We start from the raw sequence: 21769 nt of genomic DNA on the forward strand, positions 1-21769 counted from the left end.
TTTATAAAAAATTAAAATTAAATTGAGCCTTATAGATAAAGTATATATAAAATATATAGTTTTAGGGAAAATAACCAATTATCAAGAACTCATCGATGAAAATCCACTATCACATATAGAAAAATTAATAATTAAAAGCACAATAAATGAGTATAATATAAAGTAAAGTAAATATCATAAGATAAATATAATAAAAAGATTACACGTGTTTCATAACCAATTTTCAAATAGAAAAGAAATTTAAATCGATTAAATCAATTGAAATTATCGAAAATAAGTTCTATTCAAAAATATAGCTACTCGTCAGATCGTAAGTAGAACGATAATTAGATATATATCTCAACCAGCAATAAGTACCAAATGAATTAATATGAAATACTTATTATATAAAGATAGAAAAATTATTTAAAAAATATCATAATATCAAAATAATAATCATTCAATAATCATCCCTTCATCCATTATAATAACATGTATATTATATACAAAAAAACATCTTACATAAATTATCATTGTTTTAAATTATCATTGTTTTAAATACAAGTTGAACGAAGTTTAAGTTTAAAATAATAATGAAGATAAAATTAGTACATATTTAACCGGTGTAATAGTTAAAGCTATACTATTTAAAGCTAAAGACGTTTATTTAATTATAATTAAAGATCAATTGAATAATAGAAAAATACAAGATTATTTATTTCTACAAACGTAATAATAAAAAATATGAATGAAAAAATTATGAATGGAAAAAATTATGAATGAAAAAATTAGGAAAGAAAAAATTATTAAGAATAAAAGGTTAAACTTTATATATATATACAAAGTTTTGATTTAAAAAAACTTTAACGATATTATAAACTATAAAGATTAATAATTAATCAAATAATATTAATCAAAAATAATCGAAAATATATCAACACTATTCCAATCGAAGTTCTAATATTATGTTGAAATGAAACTATAACTTCTAAATAATTTAGTGTTAAATAAGTTATCTATTAAAATAATCTATAAAGAACCAAATGAATAGTATAAAAACAAGAATACATATTATTTTCAAATAGTAGAAAATCTTTAGCAAAGTGAAAACAGTATATATATTATATATATATATATATATATCATTTGTATTATATATATATATATATATATATATATATCATTTGTATTATATATATATATATATATATATATATATATATATATATATATAATACAAATGATATATGAGCATATGCATATATACATACATATATGTACATACCTACATCTACATGTATATATAGATGCATATCCGGGTACAGGACGTCAAAAAATGAACGGGAACATAAAGCACAAAAACGGACTTTGTTTACAGACAACAGAACGAACACATAGGAAAACAAACAAGCCACTTATGGAACTTTTCCTTCATCACCTGCCTCTATTCTAAACTAGGCGTTTTGAAGATATATATATATATATATATGAGTAGAGGTGCATGGCTTAATGGTTAGAGTATTGGACTCATAATTTGTAAGATCGTGGTTTCAATTCTTGGACCAGGCGATGTGTTGTGTTCTTGAGCAAAACACTTCATTTCATGTAGGTTCAGTCCACTCAGCTGGCAAAATTACCTGTGAGGGACTGACATCTTGTCCAGGGGGAATATATACATCAAAGAAACTATGACACTATGAGTCTATATGACTCAGGAACAAGCTTTATCCTGTGTGGGTGTGTGTGTGTGTGTGTGTGTGTGTGTATTGATTAATCTTAGTATTGCCAACTGAGTAGAGAATGCTACATTAATGAAATATAACTGGTACTCCATCGGTTATGACGATGAGCGTTCCACTTGATCTAATCAATGGAACAGCCTGCTCATTAAATTAACGAGCAAGTGGCCGAGTACTCTGCAGACATGCGTATCTTTTATGTAGTTCTCAGGGAGATTCAGCTTGGCACACAATGTGATAAAACTGACCCTTTGAAATACAGGTACAACTCATTTTTACCAGTTGGTGGACAGGAGCAACGTCTAATAAAATATCATGCCCAAGAACACATCACAGCCAGGTATTGAACTCACGATCTTATCATCTTGAGCTGAGTATCCTAACCACTTAGCCACACCAAATACCAAAATGTCTCTATTCCTTTAAAGACCACTTTAATCTACGTGGCTTATATTGTCCAAAACTTTCACTCACCCCTCCAGAGTGAGGATTTCTTTTAATTGCTTATATTCTATGAAAGCATGGAAAAGTGGACATTCAAAGGAAGATGACGACGATATATGAATGTATGTGTGTGGTGGTGTACGCGCTTGCCTTCATTTGTGTTAGTTTACGCCACTATCGCTTGACATCCGGTGATGATTTGTTTACGTCCCTTGTGATTTAGCAGTTTGGGGATAAAAGAGACTAATTGGATATGTTTCAGACTTTTGAAATAAAAGAAACGAAATATTTATTGGGGATCGATTTCAAGGGAGTGACCCAGCATGGCCACAGTTCACTAACGGAAACAAGTAAAGAAGAAAGACGAAAAAAAAATAAAGAAGAAAAAAGAATGATAAAGAGAAAGGGAGAGAGAATAACAGAAAGAAGGAGAGAAAGAGAAAGTGATAGAAAGAAAGAGGGAGAGAGTGATAGAGAGCGCGAGAGAGAGAGTGATAGAGAGAGAGAGAGAGCGAGAGAGAGAGAGAAAGAGATAGATAGATAGACAAATAGAGAGTGAGTAATCCAAAGCTGATAATCAACATTTTATAGCAGAACTTGTCATCCGTAGAATAACCCAGCCTCGCTTTTAATATCAGTTGACTTTTTTTTCCACTATTTAACCTCCATTCATCTCTGATCGTCTCTTGTTATTTTTCTCTCTCTTCATTTATTTATCTGCTTCCTCGCCTTTATATCGTCGTCACTGCAGGACAGTAGCACTTCTGATGTGTCTCTACTATTATTATTATTATTAACGACGACTGACACTAATATATATATATATATATATATATATATATATATATATATATACACACACACACACATATTTTTATTTACACTTTACTTTCGATTCTGCCCTTTCGAGAAACGGAACAACCACCAACCAACACTGCTAACATCAATAGCAACATCAACCATAAACCATCAGCTACCAACACCCTATCGTCAACATTAGCATCAAGCATCGTCTCTACCCCAACTGTTATCCTTGTCGCGGTATGTGTCGAGGAGATGTTTTGGCTATTCAGCGTGTCCTAACGTAACACTGACCTCGCCTACACCAGCAGGTAAGGCCATCTTCCCTGTGTTGTTAAATATTGCTACGTTGTATTATTGTGTTGGTTTTGAGGTTGATGTATGCATGCATGCATGCACTTAGTGTGCATCTAGCTTTGATAATGCATGTGTGCGTATGTGCACGCACCAGCTGACAAGGCTTTGGTAAAGATAGAATAGGAGATGGCTTAATATTTATAGAAAGATTGATATATGGATGGATAGATTGACGGTGGACCGATAGATAGATCGATGGATAAACTGTTAGCACGATAGACATACGGAAAGATAGATACATAAATTGATAGATGTGTATGTAGGTTGATAGATAAACAGAAGGAAATAGATAGATAGATAGATAAATAAATAGATAGATGGATAGATAGACAGAACAATAGGATGTCTTTACAAAACAAAAAGCCAGAGATCGCCAGCTAGAACTAGAACTACGGACAGGTAGAGGGAATGAGAGCAAGATAGAACGAGGGCTTACTAAATAGAAAAATAAAGAATAGCAATTGATAATCTTGAGTAATTTGAATTTATTCTTTGAATAAACAAGAAGGGTAGACATGAATGAATACCGTTTACTCTTCAAGTCTTTTCTTCGAGTTATTGGACTACGACTATAATTCAGAGCTCTGTAAATCGTGCTCCAGCGTGGCATTAGGCATAGTCACTGTAACAGATTAAAGGCTAGGTGCTGAGACATTTTTAGATAGATAAATACATAATGAGACAAACACATATTCATACATGTACATGCGCAGTGCTAAATAAATAATTACCAACGTACTCGTAGACATACATATGCAATACCGATGCATATTCATACGCATAGAAAAGATAAATACGCAATGGTCAACGTTGTATATATAATGTTTATACGATAAATATGCCGATTAAAATATTCGCACACATTCATATGCAGATTCAGACACATACATACACATAGCTGTAGACAAACACACACATACACGTAGCAGTAAATAAATGCATAATACAGACAGGCATGGCTGTGAATAGATTTGGTAGATGGAAACCGAAAGAAGCCTGTTGTACACACACACACATTATTACTATGTATAACATATATATATACACACATATATATACATACGTTATTAGGCGAAGGTAAAGAATACGCACACCTGGTGATTAGAGGTTAAGGTTACATTTCCTGTTAGGGTTACGCCAAAAACGGGTGGGGTGCGTATTCTTTACCTCCGCCCATTATTAATATGTATAATATATATTATTTTTATAGTCTACTGACTCAGTGATACTTTAGGTTTCGAAGTTCATAATTGTAGATAATTGTTTATTTTTTCTTTTTGTTTCTAACTTAAAAAAAACAACAACAAAAAACAAAACAAAAAAAACCTTGAGGTAATTGAGCTCCACCAAGGTTTCTTTTTTCATACTTAGGAATTACTTGTCAATTCCTAAGCTATTGTATTTTCTGAGAATTAGTCCCTTTTATAGATTCCCGTCGTCTCTCCAATGCTTTGACGATCTAATATTCAGCAAACTCGAATGCTTGGAAAATGTCAAACTCTCCCCCAGAGATCCCCCAGCCAAGCTGCTTTGACCAAACGGTTTGGGGATCTAGGTCTGCGCAAGTGCTCGTCTTTATCTCTTCCCTGTCATTTTTTTTACCGCCATCCACGCTTGCTCCCCTTTGGTAGGCATTGTCCTCTCCTCTCCAACATGGACTAATTCCAACGGAGAGATGGATGAAGCTCTGATACAGTGGAGAGAGCTGGGTCTGTCAGTTTTTGTTACAGTTGAGGATAGACAGGAGCAGAGAGAATGGGACAATTTGCATTCAGGTGCCACTTTCAACTCTCTCTTTGATTGATCTGATCAATTTTCAAGGTGTTGCCTATGTTCAGCTAGTGCAAAATTCTCAGGGCATGGGATTGATGCCCTGTCTGTGGCCAACATTGGAGGTCTACTTAGTCTAAATGAGCTCTGCATCTCCACTACACCGAGAGTGGGAGCTGATGTCTGTAGGGGACTGAAATGCCGTTGTGGTAGGCCCCTCAATCCCACAGGTCTTCAAGGTCTGTCTTTCCACCTAAATGCTTGTTGTTACACTTGTCACGCCGAGCTAAACCTAATCATCAAGCAGGCCCTGGCTCAGGTTAATAACCCCTCAGTTCTTGCCTATTTCTTATCCCTAATGGCCCTGTCAACTACATTGTTCCACCACCATGTTACCTTGGGTCGAGAGGGGACTTTGCACCATCCACAGATCTGGTCAGTAGCCCTCTATATATATATATATATATATATATATATTAATGATAACTAAGTTATTTTACTAAATTCTTTGTTATATTTAAAATTAATTGAAAGAAACACAGAGCATCTAAAAAAAAAATATGGTAATGAAAGGGATAAAGGGAATTGAGGGAGTACATTTCATTGAACAAATCCAATCTCAAAACTTTGGTTGGCCAGGGGCTATAGTAGAAGTCATTTACCCAAGATACCATACAGTGGGACTGAACCTGGAACCATGTGGTTGGGAAGCAAGCTTCTTACCACACAACCACATCTGTGCTGATACAGTTCTCCATATATTAAATATATCTTATCAAATATTCTGCATTTTCTTGATGTAATGTTTTCAAGGTCAATGGTTGTTGTATGTTGAATTATCAAATATAGAGTCATTGCTTTCACTACCTGTTGAGTCATTGTGCACTAACGATGATTAAATATCTTTGTTTAGAACAATTAAGATTACACAAACTAAGTTCATATTTGTGTGTGTGTGTGTGTGTGTGTGTGTGTATCTGTCTATACATGTATAGCAGCTATGTATATGTATGTATGTACATATCTATCTGTCTGCTTGCCTACCTACCTACCTACCTACCTACCTACCTGCCTGCCTGCCTGCCTGTCTATCTAGTGATATCTAAAGTGTCTTCTTTAGCCTTGGGCCGATCAAAACCTTGTGAGTGGATTTGGTAGATTGAAACTGAAAGAAGCCCATCATATATATATATATATATATATATATATATATATATATATGTGTATGTGTATATGTTTGTGTGTGTGTATGTGTGTGTTTGACCCCCCCCCCCCCCAACATTTCTTGACAACCGATGCTGGTGTGTTTACGTCCCCGTAACTTAGCGGTTTGCCAAAAGAGACACCGATAGAATAAGTATTAGGCTTGCAAAGAATAAGTCCTGGGGTCGATTTGCTCGACTAAAGGTGATACTCCAGCATGGCCACAGTCAAATGAATGAAACAAATAAAAGAATAAAAGAATATATATATAAATATATATATATACATATATAAAATTTAATAAATGGTGTAATACGCATATGTTAAATGAATTGTTTTATTTCTGACATATGTTTCGAAGATTACAAATATATATATATATATATATATATATATATATATATATATATAAAATATATAGTTTTAGGGAAAATAACCAAGTTTCAAGAACTCATCGATGAAAATCCACTATCACATATAGAAAAATTAATATTTAATATTAATATTATATTATATTTATCTTATGATATTTACTTTACTTTATATTATACTCATTTATTGTTCTTTTAAATATTAATTTTTCTATATGTGATAGTGGATTTTCATCGATGAGTTCTTGAAACTTAGTTATTTTCCCTGAAACTATATATTTAATATATATTTTATCTATAAAGCTCAATTTAATTTTAATTTTTTATAAATTGATTTTAATTGAGTTTTTACCTGTAATTTGGATTTTGTCCCAAATATTATTATTATTATATATATATATATATATATATATATATACACACACACACACACACACTAAAATCCTTTATCTCTTCAGTCATCTACAAAGATGTCGGCTAACGAAAAGAATAACAATGGGACTGCAGGATCATCATCACCACCATCAGCATCATCAACGTCGTCGTCATGGTTGCAAAGACAAGAAGAATCCGTACAAACCAAACCAATTGAGTTGCCATCTGAAAAAGTCTTCAAAAATCTGAAGAATGTGCAACGCATTGCCATAGATATCGGTAAGTCGAGAATGATTATAGGTTTATGTTTTGTATCAGAGGGGATTTGTGTGTGTGTGTGTGTGTATTTGGAAGGGTGTGTGTGTAAGTGTATGTGTCTGTTTGTGAGAGAATGTCTTGTGTGGTGTATATGTGTATGTGTGTGGTGAGCATGTGTGAGTGTATGTCGATGTTCGAGTGTACATGTGTATGCATCTATGTCTGTGTACACGTGACTGTCAGTCTGTGTGTGTGTTTGTGTGTGCCTGCGTATGTATTTGTGTTTGTGAGGGAATGTCTTGCGTATATGTGAGAGTATGTGTGGGTATGTCTGTATGTGTGAAAGTGTGCGAATGTTTGTGTATGTGTAAGTGTGTATGTATATGTGTGTGCATGTTTGTGTATCTGTGAGAGTATATGTATATGTGAGAATATGTGTATATAAGTGTATATGTGCCTCACATATACACTTAGAGGCTTACACACACACACACGCATGTGTGACATCATGTTTATTGCTTTCTTTATTTTTATATTTTTATTTCATTTTTTTTTTTGTTTTCAGGAGGTTCTTTAGCCAAAATTGCTTACTGTTCTCTGGTTCATCAGAAAGCATTCTTAGTATCTGAGGAAGTGCCCAACAAGGTGAGTGACCGTGTCTGTGATGACCCGATGCATCTAACCCAGGCAGGTTGATTACCATAAGGGTTTAACTAACCTTTAGTTATTGTATTTCTGTTGAAATACACTGCCACCAGATTAATAACGGTTTCAAATTTTGGCACAAGGCCAGCAATTTCAGGAGAGGTGGGTAAGTTAATTACATCAACCCAGTACTCAATGGGTACTTATTTTATCAACCCCAGAAGAATGGAAAGCGAAATCAACCTCAAAGGGATTTGAACTCAGAATGTGCAGACAGATGAAATGCCACTAAGCATATTCTTTTCTACTCTAGGCACAAGGCCCTAAATTTTTGGGGAGGGGGGGAGGCTAGTCAATTAGATCAACCCCAGAACACAACTGGTACTTAATTTGTCGACCCCCCCCCCCAAAGGGATGAAAGGCAAAGTCGACCTTGGCAGAATTTGAACTCAGAACGTAAAGACAGACAAAATACTGCTAAGCATTTCACCCAGCCTGCTAACGATTCTGCCAGCCTGCTAACGATTCTGCCAGCCTGCTAACGATTCTGCCAGCCTGCTAACGATTCTGCCAGCCTGCTAACGATTCTGCCAGCCTGCTAATGATTCTGCCAGCCTGCTAACGATTCTGCCAGCCTGCTAATGATTCTGCCAGCCTGCTAATGATTCTGCCAGCCTGCTAACGATTCTGCCAGCCTGCTAACGATTCTGCCAGCCTGCTAACGATTCTGCCAGCCTGCTAACGATTCTGCCAGCCTGCTAACGATTCTGCCAGCCTGCTAATGATTCTGCCAGCCTGCTAACGATTCTGCCAGCCTGCTAACGATTCTGCCAGCCTGCCGCCTTACACCTACAGATTAATAATGACAGTTATCGTATGAAATTCTACTAAATTCTACAAATGCAGTGAATTACAACAGAAACATGGTAACAAAAGGGTCAACTGTGAATTGTCTTTGGCTTAATGTTTTTTTTTTTTGCTGTTTTTCTTTTTATATTCTCTTGTCGTCCTTGTGTGAGTGTGTGTGTGAACTTGGGTCTGTGTGAAAGACCTTGATTAGCCCTTTTGATACCAACCTATGTGACGTGGCCCCTGGCAAAAGCAGTGTATTTCTACAGAAATATGCTAGCAAAAAAGGTTAAATGCCTTATAGCAGTGGTTCTCAACCTGTCTCTTATAATGATATCTGGTTATATGACAGAAACAGTGAAGTATTGGTTTAATCTTTGTGTTCCAAACCCGAGCTTAATGGTAATAAAGTTATTTTACTAAATTCTTCATCATTTTGATAATTAATACAGACATAAAATGTTGTGGATGATGATGATGACAGTGTGTACATGATGGCTGTCCACTTGAGATCAAGGACGACCACCACTGACCATTACCCATGCAAAATGTCAGCAATGCTTAGGCAAAATTTTAGGGCCAGTAAGGCTTGCTCAGCACCCGAGACCCTCTCCACCCCAATGACATATTCCAGAGACAAGCTGGGGGCAAGATATTCAGTGCCAATATTGGTCACAGGCTCAAGATTCTGGGAGTGCCATGATCTGAAGCTCAAGCAAAAGCTCTCCAAGATGTCAAACGCCATTTCCTGTATGTCTGGTTTTATGTCAAAGTGACCTTCTAGAAACATGCTTTAACAAAAGCTGAGGAGTGCCTCTCTTCTAGTTGTCTAACAACATACTGGACACGAACACAAAATTTCTGAATTTCATAAATGCACATTATTTTGTTGTTGTTGGCACTCCATCACTTATGACATCGAGGGTTCCAGTTGATCCGATCAACGGAACAGCCTGCTCGTGAAATTAATGTGCAAGTGGCTGAGTACTCCACAGACACGTGTACCCTTAATGTAGTTCCTGGGGATATTCAGCGTGACACAGTGTGACAAGGCTGACCCTTTGAATTACAGGCACAACAGAAACAGGAAGTAAAAGTGAGAGAAAGTTGTGGTGAAAGAGTACAGCAGGGTTCGCCACCATCCCCTGCCGGAGCCTCGTGGAGCTTTAGATGTTTTCGCTCAATAAACACTCACAATGCCCAGTCTGGGAATCGAAACTGTGATCCTATGACCGCGAGTCCGCTGCCCTAACCACTGGGCCATTGCGCCTCCACGCACATTATTTACATTATTTACAATTGACGGATATTTGTCCTCATCTTGTTTGTTGTTAACACAACATTTCAGCTGATACACCCTCCAGCCTTCGTCAGGTGTCTTGGGGAAATTTCAAACCTGGGTTCTCATTCCTAAGGTATTTTTCGAATAATTCCTCATCTCTTAAATACAGAACTGTATTTCATAAATGCTGTCATAGATTCATATCTTATTGTATTAATTTCTGTTTATTTTACAGTCCACCAGTATCTACGAAGTCTCAGAAACCGATGAGTATGTCCCACGTCTATATTTCATTCAATTTGAAACCAAATATATCGAAACCTGCATTGATTATGTACGAGAGAATATTCTCAAGAGCACCAATGCCCTGAAGACCAAAAGTATTAAGGCTACTGGTGGGGGTTCCTGGAAGCACAAGGAACTTATTGAGAAGAAATTAGGTCTAGAGTAAGTGTGTCTTTAATTTAAACTCTCTCCCCATATTTATCGCTGATCTTTTAATTGTTTCAGTCATTGGAATGTGGCCACACACACTATGGGCTTCTTTCAGTTTCCATCTACCAAATCCTCTCACAAGGCTTTGGCCGGTGTGGTGCTATAGTGGAAGACACTTACCCAATTTGCTGCACAATGGGTAACCTTCCTAAATAACCCTTTTCAATCTTTGAAAGACTGCCATCAAAATGATGGCCATGTTTGGACTTCAAGAATTGACACTTCCATTCCCTTTTTCAAGAATATGTCTCCAGTCCCTTGATTAAGACATTCGGTTTATTGAAACCTTGAATATTTGCTTTGTTACAGACTTTCAATGGAAAATGAAGTGAATTGCCTAATTAAGGGCTGTAATTTCCTGTTGAAGAACATTCCAGATGAGGCCTTTATTTTCCAAAGAAACCAAGATCCTGAGTGTAAGTTCCAAGGAGTCGACTCGGTCCTTTATCCTTTCTTGCTGGTCAACATTGGCTCCGGTGTAATTATTACCAAGGTCAGTTTCAGATTTTTTTTTTTTCGTTGATATCACACTACAACACTTCTGCTTTCCACCACACTACATATAAGAGAGTTGCCAAATATCTCTTCTATAGCAAAACACCTATTTCTATCCCTCTTTTATACTCTAACATCTCAACAGGTACAAAGCAACCTCCCTCAGTGCTACTCTTCCTCTTGTGCCTATAAATACTGTTTCAGATTTTGTAATACCTTGTTTTAATTGTGTTATTTCTTGTAATTTCTCTTTTCTTTTTTATCCCTAGGTTGAATCAGAGAATAAATACGAATGGGTCGGAGGAACAGCCACTGGTGGCGCCACCTTTTGGGGTCTTGGTTCATTACTTACCAAAGGAAAGGTAATGATTTGTTTGTTGTTCATGGCACCCTCCTCGTGTTAGTGCCACAGTAAAACACTTAGTAGTAGTTCGTCTGTTGCTACGTTCTGAGTTCAAATTCCACTGATGCTGACTTTGCCTTTCATCCTTTCGGGGTCAATAAGTTAAGTACCAGTTGAGTACTGGGGGTCGATGTAATCGACTAGCCCCTCCCCAAATTTCAGGCCTTGTGCCTATAGTAGAAAGGATTATTATTATTATTATAATTGGATTGGAGCCTGGTGTTGCCTTCCGGTTTCACCAGTCCTCAGTCAAATCGTCCAACCCATGCTAGCATGGAAAGCGGACGTTAAACGACGATGATGATGATGATGATTATTGATGGTGGCGATCTGGCAGAATCATTAGCAAGTTGGACGAAATGCTTGGCAGTATTTCATCCGTTTTTATGTTCCAAGTTCAAGTTCTGCCGAGGTTGGCTTTGCTTTTTTCATTCTTTTGGGGGGGTCAGTGAAATAAGTACCAGTTATGCACTGGGATCAATGTAATCGACTTACCCCCCTCCCCTCAGATTTCAGGCCTTTTGCCAATAGTAGAAAGGATTATTATTTTGGTTTGACTCAGGTTCGGTCTTATTCCTGGCAGGATTTATGTGGGTAGCGGGTTACCACCTGTAAACCTTAGGTATCCACAAGTTTTCAGCAGTTCTTTCAAGTGCTTAGAACCCTCCTGATAATCCTTACTGTCTCTAACAGACAATCTTTCTGTCGGAGCTCAACCGGGCATTCTATTCCACTCTTCTTCAGCCATTTGTCTACATCTTGGCTTACTGTTCCCAACACACCAATTATTATAGGCACAACCTTTACTGTTCTCGTGCTCCAAATTCTTTCTATTTCAAATTTGTTCTCATCCTCCAAGTGACTGGCCCTCGTGCCGGTGGCACGTAAAAGCACCCACTACACTCTCAGAGTAGTTGGAAAGGCATCCAGCTGTAGAAACTCTGCCAGATCAGATTGGAGCCTGGTGCAGCCTTCTGGCTTACCAGTCCTCAGTCAAATCGTCCAGCCCATGCTAGCATGGAAAGCAGACGTTAAACGATGATGATGATGATGATGATATTATTATTATTATTATTATTATTATTATTATGTTGTAATTATTTTGTTGTTGCATTGATTGATATTGATATTTCATCTTCTCTCTTTCTTTATTGAAAACACACACTCACAAACAACACATGCATACATATACACACATACTACATATACATATGCACAACCTCCCCCCACCAACACACAAACACATACACACATATATATATCTACACTTATACCAATTGTGAAATGTGACCTGCAAAGAGCTTTAATGAGTTGCTACTTCTGGCTGACGAAGGCAACAGCCAAAATGTGGATATGTTGGTGAAAGACATCTATGGATTAAATACTACAGCCCTTAACTTACCTGCTGAACTACTGGCCAGTAGCTTTGGTAAAGCTCCTTACCTGAGGCACAATATAACAGGTGAGTTCCGCCAAAGTGTGTAGATCTGTCAGTTATGTACATGAGTGGTTAGGTGTGTGTATCTGTGTCAGTGAAGCTGTGTGTGTATCTGATTACAAAGATTGGTATATATATGTTTGATTGCGAAGACAAGTGTATATGTGTGTATTTATGTGTGTGTGTGTGTGTGTGTGTATTTATGTGTGTGCGTGTATTTATGTGTGTGTATGTATGTGTATATTTATGTATATGTGTGTTGCTGTGAAGCTGTCAAATGTGTTTTTTGTGGAAGACTGCAGTTTCCTTCTATCAAATCCAGCCAAGGTTTTGGTTAACCCAGGACTATGGTAAAGGTCCCTGGTGATGTGATGTGGGACTGAGTCCAAAACCATGTTAGTAGGAAGTTAACTTTTTTAATTACACAATCATGTCTGCACCTACACACACACACACACACACATACATGTACACATTGTTTTGATTTAATCATTAATTATCTCATAGCTTTGAGATTTGAATGATGTAATTGTGCATTTTTAGAATGACATTGTAGGGTAAGTGTGGAAAGCCAGATCTGGCAAGTTTGAATATAAAACAGGTGGAAAATTTGGGCTGGATATGGTTGGGTTGACCCTTCGCATTCAGATTACTCTGTCAAATGTAAAGCTTATTTATTCATATTTTTAATTAATTATGCATTATCTCATACCTTTAGATGTCGATGATGTGATTGTGTATTTTTAGAATGACATTGTAGGGTACATGTAAAAGGTCAGATCTAGCCAGTTTGGACATAAAACGAGTAAAACACTTTCGGCCAGTTTAAATGCCAGAGTTTTAAGTGTCAATAAAACTGACCCTGGTGGCGCCACTTCCTTTAAGAATGTATAAGGAAACCTTGTACCTGACTTCCAAATGTAATCTCTCACAATTTTGGTCTGCTTTGTTTAGATGATGCAGCTTACAAGTCAGCCGATGCAATCTCCAGCCTCCTCTTTCTCATCTGCAACGACATTGGACAGATTTCAACTCTCTATGCAGAACTGCATCACTGCAGTAAGATCTACTTTGGTGGTGGATTCATCCGCAGTAACCCACTAACCATGCACATACTCAGCGGTTCCATCAAATATTGGTCCAAGGTGAGTGAGTGAGTGAGTGGCTTTGGTTCTTAGTTTGGCTGTTGGTCAGTTGTAGTGGTAGTAGTGGGGACAATGACCACAGATCAGTAGTGGAGTGGCTGTATGACTGACTATAACATGGTAGTAGCCAGTAGCGATGATGATGGTGGTGGTGAGGCGATAGTTAGTGATACTGAGCATAGCTTGGTGATGGCGGTGGTGTGGTGGGGTCAGTGTTTGTGGTTGGTGGTGGTCAGGGATATTGAGCATAGCATAGTGAGGATGGTGGTGGTGGTGGTGAGTTAGTGTTGGTGATGGGTCAGCGCTGGTGGTGGCGGTCAGAGATATTGAAGATAGCATGGTGATGGTGGTCAGTGGTGATACTAAGATAGCTTGGTAATGATGGTGGTGATAGTGGCAGTGACACTTGGTCATGGTGGTGATGGTGGAGGTGGTGGACAGTAATGGTGGTGGTCAGTAGTTGGTGGTAGAGTTAGCAGTGGTTTAACCATAGCTCAGCAATTTTTTAGCAAAACATATTAAGCAACACTTATAATAAATAAAAAAAAAACATAAAAATAAACAAGCTTTTGATGATTTTATAGATATTTTCAAAATTATGATGCTATATTTTCATTATTTTGTCCAACCCCTGTATATATGATGGGCTTCTTTCACTTCCTTATTTCTTTACTGCCCACAAGGGGCTACACACAGAGGGGACAAACAAGGACAGACAAACGGATTAAGTCGATTCATTGACCCCAGTGTGTAACTGGTACTTATTTAATCGACCCCGAAAGGATGAAAGGCAAAGTCGACCTCGGTGGAATTTGAACTCAGAACGTAAAGACAGATGAAATACCGCTAAGCATTTCGCCCGGCGTGCTAACGTTTCGGCCAGCTCGCCGCCTTCTTTCAGTTTCCGTCTACCAAATCCACTCAGAAGGCTTTGATTAGCCCAAGGCTATAGTAGAAGGCACTTGCCCAAGGTGTCATGCAGAGGGACTGAACCCAGAACCATGTGGTTGCTATAAAAGTGATCCAAATTAAAACTTTCCACCAAAATTCTATGTCAGTTTATGTTCCAAACATTCACCGAATAATTAGTTATTTAACTAAATTCCTCATATTTCTCAAACTTAATTGAAACGAACGCAGTGTATTTTACGAGAAATATGTTAATTAAAGGGTTAATTAAAATTTTATTCTTACTGTCACCCAACTTGTTCTTGTGGTATTTACTTTTTCCTCTTTTTTTTTTCTTGAATTTTACCATTTTCTAGGGAAAGGCTGAAGTGTTGTTTCTCCGTCACGAAGGCTACCTTGGTGCCGTTGGATCTTTCCTCATTGGTGCAGAAGAAGACGGTAAGTCAGATCTGATTGTTTATATTTTGAGATCATCATTATCGTTATCATCATCATCATCATGACATCCATGTTTCCTTGGGTTGTATAAAATTTGTTGGGACAAATATCTGCTACATCAATACCTGTATATTCGGCTGGTACGCCTAGCCATAAACAGAACTGAGATCAGTGAAAAAGTGCTTTTTATAGGCGTAGGAGTGGCTGTGTGGTAAGTAACTTGCTTACGAACCACATGGTTCCGGGTTCAGTCCCACTGCGTGGCACTTTGGGCAAATACACACACTGATACACTCTTGCATACACACACTTGCACAAATCCATACATTCATACACATATACACACTCATTTAAATACGCACACACAAACATGTATATGCACATACACACACTTAACCCCCCCCCCCCCTCACACACACACACACACACACACACCCATCTCAAGACCTAAGTATTTTCATTGTTTGTCTGTTCCTACTATATTTTTCATACACAGAAATAACTAACTTTTGTTTTTGTCTTGGGTGGGTCATTATGCCAATAAAAACAACATGTGCACTGGTCCAATTCTACTTCATAGCTAGTCAGTCGCTTAAATATCTATCCAACTGATTAACTGATCATTTGTTTAACGTGTTAGTTAAACAATCAATCTTTTGTTTGTTTGTCAGTCAAAGTTCCTTTGTCATTGGCTTAAAGACTCTCCCTAGACATAACAAAATTGTTTCACCACACGAATTCACATCTAGTATCCTGTAAACCAAATGCAAAAATGAAGTTAAATAACTAACCTTAATTAAAATCTCTAATCTTTTCGTTCTTTCTCAGATGATGAAAACTATGTCTGGGGTGAAAATCTGGCTAATAATTCCGGTCTGACAAGTCCCAGAGAGATATGTAACCGGACAAAGAGCTGTACGGTACATATAATACTTCTTTGTTTCCCTTCAACCTTTTCATTATTATATTTCTGTTGAAATACCTTACCTTCGTTTTAATTAACTTTGAAAATAATGAAGAATTTAATCAATTAATTTTGTCATTATTAATCTGGTGTTTGGAACATAATTTTATTTGCTTTCAAATCTTAACACAAAGCTGTTATTTTAGGGGAGAGGGTAAGTCAATTACATCAGTCCCAGTGCTCAACTGGTATTTATCTTATCAACTCCAGGGATCTGTTGGCACTCCATCGCTTACGACGTTGAGGGTTCCAGTTGATCTGATCAACAGAACAGCCTGCTCGTGAAATTAACGTGCAAGTGGCTGAGCATTCCACAGACATGTGTACCCTTAATGTAGTTCTCGGGGATATTCAGCGTGACACAGTGTGACAAGGCTGGCCCTTTGAATTACAGGCACAACAGAAACAGGAAGAAAGAGTGAGAGAAAGTTGTGGTGAAAGAGTACAGCAGGGTTCGCCACCATCCCCTGCCAGAGCCTCGTGGAGCTTTAGGTGTTTTCGCTCAATAAACACTCACAACGCCCAGTTTGGTAATCGAAACCGCGATCCTATGACCGCGAGTCCGCTGCCCTAACCACTGGGCCATTGCACCTCCACGCTTAACCCATTACCTACCAGTGATCTTGTATAAGATCACTTAAAAATTACAAATTTCATAATTATCTGTCAATATTTACACATATCTAACCTTTTTGCTATATCTACTAGGTATATTTCTCCGATATTCAAATGAGGTTTGCTAATTTTTCACCCAATATCTCGCTGATTTCTATTTAAAATGTTATTTTGAAATGTTATTTTGATCATTCCAGTGTGTTTCTAAGGCTGTTTTATGCTAGAAATCAAAGTTTCATAAAAAAATTCCAGTTAATAGAATTATGGGAGGTAATGGGTTAAAAATCACCAAATTTGTGCCTATAGTAAGAAAGGATTATAAATCTGGTGGCTGTGTATTTTAACAGAAATATTATAACAAAAGGGTTTATGTTTGTTTTTCTGACAAGTCATATATAAAAGTAATCTAACATTAGACTGAATAAACTAACGGACCACTCAGTACTTTTTAGTGGAATGCATATTTATTATACTTAGCTTTTATGTTTGGTTTGCAAGTATTCTTTATGTGAATTTGTGGATTGAAACAAATTTTGTTGTGTCTAAAGAGAGTCATTACACCAATATTAATAACAGGCACACTAGTTCAGTTCCACTCCTTTTTTATTAGCGAACTGGTTAAATATCCAACTAACTAATTGATTGTTTATTTAACTTGTTGGTTAAACCATCAATCATTTGTTTTGCTTTTTTTCTTTGTTTGCCAAACTTCTTTTATCGTCATTTGCAACCTTTTCAAAAAAAAAAAGATTTTAAATGTGGTTCATGGTTTAACCCACAAGTTAAACAAAAGATCAGTTAGTTCTCTTTCATCATATCTTTTACTTGTTTCAGTCATTAGACTGTGGCCATGCTGGGGCACCTCCTTGAACAATTTTTTTCAGTTGAATGAATCGACCTCACTACTTAATTTTTGTTAAGCCTGGTACTTATTCTATCAGTCATTTTGCCAAACTGCTAAGTTATGGGGATATAAACACACCAACACCAGTTGTCGAGTTGTGATGGAGGCCAAACACAGACACAAAGACACCCACACACACATAGATATAGATATATATATATATATATATATGCAGTGGGCTTCTTTCAGTTTCCAGCTACCAAATCTACTCATAAGGTTTTGGTCGGCCTGAGGCTATAGTAAGAGACACTTGCCCAAAGTGCCATGCAGTGGGACTGAACCTGGAACCATGTGTTTGGGAAGTAAGAAGCTTACCACATAGCCATGCCTACACCTAGGGTAGATATTTAATCAATTGACTAAAAATAAAGAAGTGGAATTGAATCAGTGTGGGTGTGTTATTATTATTATTGGCGTAATGACTCTCCCAGATACAACAAAACGTTTTAAACATTTACAAAGAAAAAGTTGATAGTGACCTCGAAGTTTCAGCTTTCCAGCATGGCCGCAGTCTAATGACTGAAACAGGTAAAAGATAAAAAATACATACATACACGTGTTTATATATGCATATACATGTGTCTATGTATGTGTGTGTGTGTGTGTGTGTGTGTGTGTGTGTGTGTATATATATATATATATATATATATATATATATATATATATATACACACACACACACATACAGACGTTTATATATGCATATACATGTGTCTATATATGCTATATATTCATACATATTCGTTTTTACTTACCCCCACCATTCATTTTCTGTTTTTTCGTTCATTTTCAGTTTGAAAGTTTTGAATTGGAATGTCTGGAGTGTGAACTTACACCTTGTCCACTTATTTTGGACATCAGCTCCTACAGACCCGATACGGTTGACCTGACAGAAGATTCCTCTGCTCGCAATTACTGGCTGAAATGTTTTGCCCAGGTGGTGGACAAGGTAAGGTGTCCTGTGGCCATCAATTCAAGGTGTGAGAGTATTTAAAGGCGAACATTTTAACATAGCTGATGTAAGGAATTGCTGAAACCCAATTAGAAAAGTTGGGCTGTTTTAAGAATAATTTACCCCCAAATATCATTTATATATAACAAAAAAAAAAAAACAGAAACAGATTAGAACATCCTTCTAAAAAGCACTAATAATATATACATACTTCAGGAATGTGCTGCCTAGGTAGGCAAGATGGGCACTGTCTACCTTGAATAAAATAGATCGATAGCAACATTTTCTGAACAGTTATTCTGCGCTGATGAAGGGAAATAACCCAGAAATCGCGGTACACAGATATTGTTTTGAGCTGAGTGGGGGTGCTAGATTCCCTTGTTTGAAAATATAAGAACACAGATCGTGTTGTATAGCCAGCTGGAGACAATGTATCCTGGGGCTAAATTACAGCAACATTCGTCCTAAACCAAGACTGCCATGTTATGTTGGCAAACAATCTTTATATATATATATATATATATATATATATATATATATATATATATATATATATATATATTTAAGAGCGTAGCTCGAAACGTCAAAGACTTTCCGTATTCCCGAGCGTCATACTAATATATACTTTTGTTATTTACACCACCTGTCCTCGTCTGTTGTTATTATTTGTATATTCTCCCATATATATATATTTATATATATGACAGGCTTTTTTCAGTTTCCGTCTACCATATCCACTCACAAGGCTTTGGTCGGCCCGAGGCTATAGTAGAAGACACTTGCCCAAGGTGCCACGCAGTGGAAGACTGAACCCGGAACCATGTGGTTGGGAAGCAAGCTACTTACCACACAGCCACTCCTGCGCCTGTATGTGTAAATATCCTTATATGTTGCAGTAACAAATCACAATAAAATGCCATTTTTTATTGCTTTCTTTTATTCCTCCACCCAGATAACAGACCAGGCTGTGAAAAGCCAGGATAAAAGAAATGATGCCGTGGAACGAGCAGAGAAATTCAAAGCGAAATATCTTCACAGATTAAAAGAGCTCGACGAGAACCCATGGTATATTAATAATCTCTTATTAATAATCTCTTATTTTAATCTCTTATTTTTTTATTGCCCACAAGGGGCTAAACATAAAGGGGACAAACAAGGACAGACAAAGGGATTAAGTTGATTACATCGACCCCAGTGCATAACTGGTACTTAATTTATCGACCCCGAAAGGATGAAAGGCAAAGTTGACCTCGGCGGAATTTGAACTCAGAACATAAAGACAGATGAAATACCGCTAAGCATTTCGCCTGGCGTGCTAACGTTTCTGCCAGCTCGCCGCCTTGTTAATCCTATTGCCGCCTATTTTTTAAAACCTCTCTGATGATATAGGGAGCCATGTGGCATAGTGGTTAGGATGTTGTGCTCATGATTGCAAGATTGTGGTTTCGATTCCTGGACTGGGCAAAAAGCACCCAGTACACTCTGTAAAATGGTTGGTGTTGGGAAAGGGCATCCAGCCATAGAAACCATGTCAAAACAGACAATTGGAGCTTGATGCAGCCCTCCGCCTTACCAGCTCTTGTTGAAACCATCCAACCCATGCCAGTCTGGAGAATGGTCATTAAATGATGATGCTAATGATGATGGTTTATTAACTATTTGTCCTCACTGAATGTTGGACTTAATACAACAGAACTCTTTAATCCAGTTAGACTTTTCCTCTTTTCTAGTGCTTATGGATCTCTCACTGTGCGCTGCCTTTTGGACACAATTGGACACTTCCTCAAGGAATTCATGTTCACGGATGCTTATTCACAGGTAGCTGTCTCTCTCATTTTTACTCTTTTACTTGTTTCAGTCATTTGACTGTGGCCATGCTGGAGCACTGCCTTTAGTCGAGCAAATCGACCCCAGGACTTATTCTTTGTAAGCCTAGTACTTATTCTACCGGTCTCGTTTTGCCGAACCACTAAATTACGGAGACGTAAACACACTAGCATCGGTTGTCAAGCAATGGTGGGGTGACAAACACAGACACACAAACATACACACATATATATATACATATATACGACGGGCTTCTTTCAGTTTCCGTCCACCAGATCCACTCACAAGGCTTTGGTCGGCCCGAGACTATAGTAGAAGACACTTGCCCAAGATGCCACGCAGTGGGATTGAACCAGGAACCATGTGGTTAGTAAGCAAGCTACTTACCACACAGCCACTCCTGCGCCTATGTGTATGTTTGTGCATATGTTTTGCCAGCTTTATATCTGACTTCAACTGATAAAGTTTATATATGTCTCTTCTTCCTTCTCTTTGTCTTTCTCCAATTTCCAGTTAAAACTGTCTGAAAATGAATTATCTCTTCGACACCTGGTTGATCGTTTGAACACATTAGACAACGAAAAATATGAAGAGCGGATGTTTTCACTGGTGAAAGGTGTCCTGGCTGGCAATATGTTCGACTGGGGTGCCAAAGAAGTGGTGGACATCATGGAAACACAAAACTTTGGATTTGCCGAAGCCATGAATAAAATTCAAGGTTAGAATATATATCGTTGCTATTATGCAAAATTGTCGTAAGTCCAGAACGTTGCTTTTTTAGAAAATGAAAACACAGTTTCATCGTAGCATAGCAAAACCGTTGTACAACACTTTGACAATTTTTGATATCTTGGCATCTGAAGAAGCCGGAGAGACGATAGTTTGACCAAAAGAACTGGCTATTGCAAGCAAAAATAAATATTGAAAAAAAAAAAACGCATTTGGCCAAATTTGGACATACGACAGTTTAACATAAGAGCAACTATATATATTTTTCTTTCCTTTTCTTTTACTTGTTTCAGTCATTAGACTGTGGCCATGCCTTAGACTGACCAAAACCTGTGAGTGGATTTGGTAGATGGAAACTGAAAGAAGCCTATCATACATATAT

General features: G+C 37.3%; 1 protein-coding gene across 1 annotated transcript in view; it reads left to right on the forward strand.

The window, feature by feature from the left end:
• Nucleotides 1-2770: 2770 nt before the first annotated feature.
• The window catches only part of LOC106883444 (4'-phosphopantetheine phosphatase), a 25625-nt gene continuing 6626 nt past the window's right edge, over nt 2771-21769 (forward strand). Inside the window, exons 1-14 of the mRNA XM_089343670.1 lie at nt 2771-3274; nt 7123-7318; nt 7863-7942; nt 10309-10520; nt 10878-11061; nt 11333-11425; nt 12766-12928; nt 13859-14049; nt 15315-15396; nt 16225-16316; nt 18673-18828; nt 19784-19896; nt 20562-20649; nt 21172-21376. Of these exons, the coding sequence (XP_089199796.1) occupies nt 7135-7318; nt 7863-7942; nt 10309-10520; nt 10878-11061; nt 11333-11425; nt 12766-12928; nt 13859-14049; nt 15315-15396; nt 16225-16316; nt 18673-18828; nt 19784-19896; nt 20562-20649; nt 21172-21376 (1843 nt within the window). The 5' untranslated portion in view covers nt 2771-3274; nt 7123-7134. The remainder of the gene's footprint in view (nt 3275-7122; nt 7319-7862; nt 7943-10308; nt 10521-10877; nt 11062-11332; nt 11426-12765; nt 12929-13858; nt 14050-15314; nt 15397-16224; nt 16317-18672; nt 18829-19783; nt 19897-20561; nt 20650-21171; nt 21377-21769) is intronic.

The sequence above is a fragment of the Octopus bimaculoides genome, chromosome 27, assembly GCF_046866305.1.
Source record: "Octopus bimaculoides isolate indiv1 chromosome 27, ASM4686630v1, whole genome shotgun sequence".
Lineage (NCBI taxonomy): Eukaryota > Metazoa > Mollusca > Cephalopoda > Octopoda > Octopodidae > Octopus > Octopus bimaculoides.